General features: G+C 41.1%; 1 protein-coding gene across 1 annotated transcript in view; it reads right to left on the bottom strand.

Moving 5' to 3' along the window:
- LOC137973398 (transient receptor potential cation channel subfamily A member 1-like) overlaps positions 1-7500 on the bottom strand; it is a 42805-nt gene that overhangs the window by 22455 nt on the left and 12850 nt on the right. The window contains exons 7-12 of the mRNA XM_068820199.1: positions 6780-6888; positions 4101-4201; positions 3964-4011; positions 3242-3427; positions 2096-2284; positions 490-576 (exon numbers count right to left, since the gene is read on the bottom strand). Coding sequence (XP_068676300.1) covers positions 490-576; positions 2096-2284; positions 3242-3427; positions 3964-4011; positions 4101-4201; positions 6780-6888 — 720 coding nt within the window. The remainder of the gene's footprint in view (positions 1-489; positions 577-2095; positions 2285-3241; positions 3428-3963; positions 4012-4100; positions 4202-6779; positions 6889-7500) is intronic.

Consider the following 7500-nt stretch of genomic DNA (forward strand, 5'->3'; position numbering starts at 1 on the left):
CACATTTCTGTATGTTACATATTTAAGTTGAAGCAATCATGAGGCCGTATTACTACTCTCCCCGGAGGAAATCGCAGCTCACGGTCAGACCAACCCCATCCCCCTTTCCCATTGGTTAAGAAGAGTGCATGAATAGAGTATTGGAGACAGACTTTCAAAATGTCAGTCTATCTCTTTTCCTCAACATGGCGCGTCGACAGGTTTCTGTGACTTTTGGATCATATTATCATTGCCTACTGCAGTTGTTTACCTCGTCGGGGAGGGGGACAGTCAATAATTAGTCACCACAAGTTACTCTTTCAGGTAAAGCAATGGACAATCTAGTACCTACTTATAGTACCTACTTATTTGAACGACAAAAAGGAAGAGGCATTGAGAGAAAATGGAGAAAGTCAGTAGAATTTGGCTGCGTTATAGTTTTCAAGATTTTTTTACCGGCCTCTTCTCTGTCTGCTGTGATAAACGACAGCTATTAACTACTGAACTCACCTCCAGATTTCCGTGCTTAGCAGCGTAGTGGACTGGGGCGAATCCTGTAATATCCTTGTCGGTAATAAGGGAAATGGCCGCTCGTCTCTGTAAAGATTTGATTTACTGCTAAGTTTTTCTCGAACAAAATGCAAATATCAAAATGATCATCGTGCCATCGATAGAACTGATACCCCTGATACGGCAAAATATCGTTGCCTTATTTCCTACGAGCACACGAAGACATCGGAAGGTATCGGGAAGGAGAAGAAATATCGTAAAGCATAGAAGGTCATTTAAGGACGGTGCCTACTATTGTTATTGCGCACACGTTCTGCGCATCTCGAGATACTCGGGTTTTCAATCTCGGCCCCAGAGCTCTTCTCTTGACCGTGGGAGAGAAGAGCTCTGGGGAACCCTGAAACAAAGTGTCTTCTCATTGGTTTTCGTGATGAACAATCAAAAGCGTCTCTAATTAATATTGGTGCATTCATGTTAGCACGAGCAGTAAACAGGCGCCGTAAGGCTCGAATAGCCAATTTTTGGCTGTAAGAATTCTACGGCGCATGTTCTCCTACGCAGAGTTTCCCAGAGCCTTGGGTCGGCCCAAGGCTCTGGTGACGAGAATGCTCGGGTTTCCTATCGGTGATGCTTACCAATACAGGGATATTTTTGCGCGGTTTAAAACTATCCGGAGAAAGTAGATCTTAGTAAATACTCTTGGTATCCAAAAAGAAAATTGGGGGTAACCATGCATTTTTGAGAGATAATTAAGCTTCAATTTGAGAAAGATTGCCATACATTGCTTTGTATTTTAAAGCTTCATACAAATATTATTTAACAATTATTCGCCTCAGGCTCAGTGATTATCGGTGAATATTCACCGAGACGACTATTCACCGATAATCACTGAGCCTGAGGCGAATAATTGTTTTAGTATAAATATACAGGTGATTATTTCAAAAAAGAGAAAAAAAACATTTCAAAGCGAAATCATCTTCACTTACAGTGGCAAAACGACTACTGGCAGCCATTTTGTCCGTCGAGGTGATTATCGGTTGATAATCCGAGATAGCGAGCCAATGAGAGCGCGCGATTTTGTTTAATCACCTGTGCATTTTTACTAATCATCAATTATCTTTGAAAAATGAGTGGTTACACCCAATTTTCCTTTTGGATTTCAATAACACTTGTTAAGATCTACATTTGCTGCATAATCATAAACTGGGGCAAAAATACCTTTGAATTAGTAAGCACCGCCTTAAAGAAATCGCATTGTTTCCTCCACTGGTTCCAAAATTAAATTTCGATTAAACAGCAAAACAATTTTCAGAGGGCTTTTCTTGAAAAGATAAACTTTGAAGTTGTCTTCAAAGACTTCATGTCCACTTGTTCAAAACCTGGTCATCGCTACTTCTTTTTTCAGACATTACCGATGATCTTTATAAATTTGACCTAGTTGATTTCCGAAGATTTCACAACGTCTTCCGATGATTAATAGCGATCTTAAGACTGGAAAGCGATTACGACTACATATACTGATTTTCGTTGTAAGAACGAGCAGTGCGCATGCTCAGACCGAAAATCTCGCAGTCGTTCTGTGGCTCTCTTATGACATTATTCTAACCTGTACTAACACTTCCATTGTGGCTGCATTACCAACAGCAACTCTGACACAAGATCGCAAATCCACATCTTTCGCCCTCACATTAGCACCACTGCTGATCAAAATTTTCACAGCTTCCGTTCCACCGCGTTCAGCTGCTAGGAATAGAGGGGTGCGGCGCTGTTTGTCACGGGGGTCCACAGAGGCTCCCTGAAAAAGTGAATTAATGGCCAACTGGCTTAAGCTAGTACCTGGTTTGGTGGCTGAAAGTTAATGAGAATTCCATTGAAGTTTGCCAACTCGCTTAACTTTAAGCGACTTGGGAAATTAACTGTTTGCACGAGATTTCCGGTTGTCACTCGCTAAGCCACCTTAAACACCGGTGGTGAAAACAAGGGTAATAATATTTCAGTATGTATATTTCAATATTTCAAATATATTTCAAATGTCCATTTGAAATGCGTATCTTTCGTCTAGTAGACGAATCAAAGATCTGAAGTAATCCTCATACTTCTTATTTTAACCTGCACTTCAAATATATATTTCTTTCATTCAACAGTCCTTTCACGGGAACAACTGAGCCCAAAAAATGGACCTGCTCCCAACCGAGTGGCTTCGTACAAGTAGCTCAGTTGGAAGAACATTGCGCTGGCATTACAGAGGTCATGGGTTCGAATCCCGCCCCCAGAATGCTTCAGGTGTCTATAAGAGACAATTGAGTGAAGCAGTTATGAACGCAATTTTTGAAGTCCTGAATTTTTCAGGCTTCTTTAGGCAATTGTAAAAATTGCGTTCATAACTGCAAGGATCATAGCTTCACTTGATTTCATATCCGCTGTTCATATATGATCCATTTCTTGTATCATTTCATCGTTGAATCATTGCTCACAGGAACATAAGGACCCACAAATGACCAGCTCCCAACGTCAGTGGCTTCATAGCTCGGTTGGTTAGAGCATCGCACTGGTATCGCGAGGTCACGGGTTCAAACCCCGTTGAAGTCCTGAATTTTTCAGGCTTCTTTACGCAATTGCACTTGATTTCATATCTGCAGTTCATATATGATGCATTTCATATATCATTTCATCATTAAGAGAAAATTGCTAAAATTGTTCAAAAAAGTGCGGGGATCACTAAAAAGAGCTGTTAATGAGATCACGCATGTACCTTTTCCAAAAGATATTTCACCACATCCGCATGATTATTCATTGCAGCCAGGTGAAGTGGTGTCCAGCCTCGAGCGCAAACCAGAGTAACACGACAAATTTCGTGGTCTTTTGAAGCAAAGAGTTTGACGATCTGCAAAGCCCCTGCACCGCATGCCATATGAAATGCTGTAATTTTGTCATTTTCCTAAAGGAAAAGATCCAAATGATGGTTTGATTTTGAGTAATCTTGTGGCTACAACTAGCTATTCGAGACTGCTATTTTCGTTGGTCTTTATGACTTGTAGTTTCAGGGCTACAGTAAGTGCATTGTTTCGGTCATATTACCTATTGTTTCGTTCTCCAATTACAGACCGCGTCTGGAAAGCTACATGGACTCCCTTGATCAAAGCAGAGTTTTCTTTGGTGGTCGTGCGAGCGCTTCGCGCATTCCAGCTGGCAATATGTCCCGGGCTATACTCCCGGACTTGGCGCCTTATGTGAGTTGAGTTTGTAGGTTCTTTATTCAGGCTCCGAGAGGTTTTCTCCGGGTTCTCCGGTTTTTCCCTGTTCTCAAAATTTGATCTGCTTGAATTTGCTTTGCAGACGTGATAAGCACAGCACCTCACTATGCTCGTTTTCACAATCCCGAGTCTTTGAAGTGATTCGTCACCCTCAACAGGAATGAATCCAACGTGATCTGACAATTACTGTTCGTTCACTTACAATACACTAGTCAAGTACCTTAGGTTGTCTAATGATAGCCCCATAGTGAAGACAGAGTTGAACCATCTTTAACGGAAAGGAAAAAATAAATTGAAATTAATCGCGTGAATTCTAAATGACCCGTTTATGCATGTAAATGGTTGCGCATTGTTTACTTCAGAGCTCTCGCTGTCCACTGCCAAGTGAAGTAAGGTACTGCCGTCGGAATCCACGTCATTTAGAACGTCCTTCATCATGTCTTTCTTTTTATGTTTAGCTGTGTAAAAAAAAAAAGGTGTGAATTTCCCCCAGAGGGAGAGGCGACTCGCGTATGAAAGGGCGGGGCTGTTCGTCGTCCCGTTCAGGGGTGTAAATTTTGAGTTTTGGTCTCACTTTGGGTGTTTTGGGCAGAACACCATCATATGTAGTAGTGTCGTTTAGGGTGGCACGCGTAGCGGATATAAGAATTAATATTTAATGTGATTTAAACATGTTGATCTCTTTTAGTGGTAGAAAAAAGGCTGGGCCATGTCCAGATTAGTCCCCTTCCCGGGTTCCGACGAGCATCCCCGCCACTTCATATGCAAGGTCCTCCGCTCCTCCCTGGGTGAATTCTTTGAAAATTGGCAAATAAATAAGTAAGGAACAAAAACATTGACACAATAGTTGATACGTAAATAGAAGGATATTTTTATGCCCATAAAAAATTAGCCCGGAAGGCAGATAACTAGCGAGCCCAACGTAAGTAAAGAAACAGAAAGAAACTGAAAGACAAACGCACCAGAAAAAAAAATTGATTCAGTCAGATGGGTAAGCAAGCAGACGCATGAACAAATAGAGAAACAGGCACAGAACCAGAGGGATCAAGCAACAGATGAACCTACTGCAGACGAACAGGTAAAAATTAACCTGAGAGGAAAGTAAAGTCAGCTGGAGAAGATAAATAGACCGGCAGCTACAGCAACGAACAGACGAAAAGAAAGCAAACAGGCATATAGGCGAACACGTAAAGCGACAGAAACAAATGGTCGTTCGGAACCTGCGGCGTGCCAGAAGAGAAATGAGAATCCTCGGTCTTTGTTCTTTACAATTTTTATAAATGACCTTCCCGCCTTTGTTAAAACCATGAACATCGTTATCTGTGCGCATGCTATACTAAGCTCTATAAAGATATTCAAACCGTTGTACAAAATGCTTACTCCGATAAAAATGGCTGGAACCGCTTGAACAACATTGGCTTTAATACTGATCTCAAAGACAGCATTCTCTCAAGATGGACGGAGAGACAGACAACGCTTGGGACAACTATATAGGCAAGCAGGGCGAGATATCTATACAAGCCAGCATACAATGGAAAGGACAGATTAAGGACGGTGCCTACTATTGTTATTGCGCATACGTTCTGCGCATCGCGAGATACTCGGATTTCCTATTGCTGGTGCTTATTAATACAGGGATATTTTTGCGCGGTTTAAAACTATGCGGAGAAAGCAGAACTTAGCAAGTGCTCTTGGTATCCAAAAATAAAATTAGGGGTAACCACGCATTTTCGGACATAATTGAGCTTCAATTTGGAAAAGAACGCCATACATTGCTTTGAATTTTATAGCTTTTTACAAATATTGTTGATTAATTATTTTCGAAAAACGCGCGGTTACCCCCAATTTTCTTTTCGGATTTCAATAACGCTTGTTAAGATCTGCTTTTCACGCATATATACACTTTGATCCTGAGTCGGTGGGAACTGAAACACAAAGGTAAAATAATTTCCAAAAGAAAGATTTAAGAGTTGACGTTCTACCGTTTGCCTTTCGTCAGAGCGAGCGTTAACCCTTCTCTTTGACGGAGGGCTAACACTCCAATCGTCAACTCCTTTCTTGCGGTGATCAATTGACCTTTTTACCACAATTGCTTGTAATCTCGCAATCTGATTGGCTAATTTGCCGTTATCGATAACAGTCTTAACAACACTGCTTTGTCATGCTTACGTCAATGTAGTAGCTAATCAGGAACGCTCATTTTGGAAAATAAACCAATCATATTGCGAGAAAGCTATAGGCAACGCTTGCTCTTTGTTTGTGTCATGATCTTGGTCACAAACTGAAATGTACATTTTCTTTGGCGTCGAATATTGTGGTAAAAAACAAATCTAATGTCCTTCACTGAGCGTTGTCTGTACTCTTATCGACAACGATATTCTTCATCACAGTGGCCAAGATTTGTTGTGAACTAACTCGCTTGCGCGTCGTGAGTCCACAACATTTTGACCACTGTGATGACGTTTATCTTAGTCGATAAGAATACAGAAAACACTGAACCACAGTCGATTTACTGATTAGAGCACATTTTAAATGATTGTCAAAAGTAATTGTGCGATGCAAAAGCCACGCAACCAATGAAAAGGAATAGCAAAACCAATCACCACTTACACGCACGATTTTTCCCGCGCTTTGAGCAATTTACACGAAATTGATACGAATTTGGATTGATTTATGGCGCTGTTTGTTATTTGTTCGCGACACTCAATTAAAAACCACTATATCAACTCGTTTAATAAAACTAAACTTTTCGATACAAATACTTTGCAGGAAACACGAGTTATGTAGCAGCTCTCGTCACATGTATAATGTGACTGGCTCGATACCCAAGGCAAATTCAAAAGACCACACAATTGAAAAAATGACTTAAACTTAAAAAGAATGGGAGCTACTTATAATACCAAACGACGACTGATCTACTGGAAAGAAGAAAAGAATGTAACTTATAGACTAACAGGCTGATCAACATGCGCACTAACATCGAAAAACAAACGGCAATACCAGACGACTATGCATAATTACATACAAAATACTGACCATCTGCCAAGAAAAACATGGCGACATTGCAGGCTCCTTTTTCAACTGCTCGTGTCAGCGGTGTCATTTTCTCGTCATCGTAACAGTCCTGTTGGGCTCCAGCTTTAATCTAATCAAAAGATCACTCTTAATGACCCATGCTGCAATTTGAGCAGTTTTTGAAAGCTGTACAGTGCCATGCTCCAGATTATAGTTAGCAACTATTCACCGAAATGGAGGTGGCTGGTTGTGGATATTTACCGAGCGGCGAATTGGCGGCCCTTTGTTTTCTTTCGCGCGCAAAATGTATCTAAAAATAAATTCATTTATGACTGTGCTTGGGCAAGACCGCAAAGTGATAGATCAACACTCTTATCTAATTCACTTTTGCCGTGGCTTAAAATCATCTCTTGCTTCAGCTACGGTAATACGAGCAACATGAACGTCAAACGTATCTCCTTACATTGCTGCGAAACCAGTTGAAGCGCGATGTTGCGCGCAACCTGTCTCGCAACAAAAAAATGTGTTGATTTTGTTGCCGAAAGTAGAACGGATCTCTACTTTCTGCAACACGCTGCACTAAGCAACTTGCAACACATTCTTTTGCGAGACAAGTTGTGCGTGGGATGCAAAACGCGCAACATCTCTTTTCAACTAATTTCGCAGCAATGTTGCGAGACAAGTTGGACGTTTTTGTTGCTTGCATTACCGTAGCTTTAGGCTCCCTAATATTCGAAATCGT

The sequence above is a fragment of the Montipora foliosa genome, chromosome 10 (assembly GCF_036669935.1).
Source record: "Montipora foliosa isolate CH-2021 chromosome 10, ASM3666993v2, whole genome shotgun sequence".
In the NCBI taxonomy this organism is placed as follows: Eukaryota; Metazoa; Cnidaria; class Anthozoa; order Scleractinia; family Acroporidae; genus Montipora; species Montipora foliosa.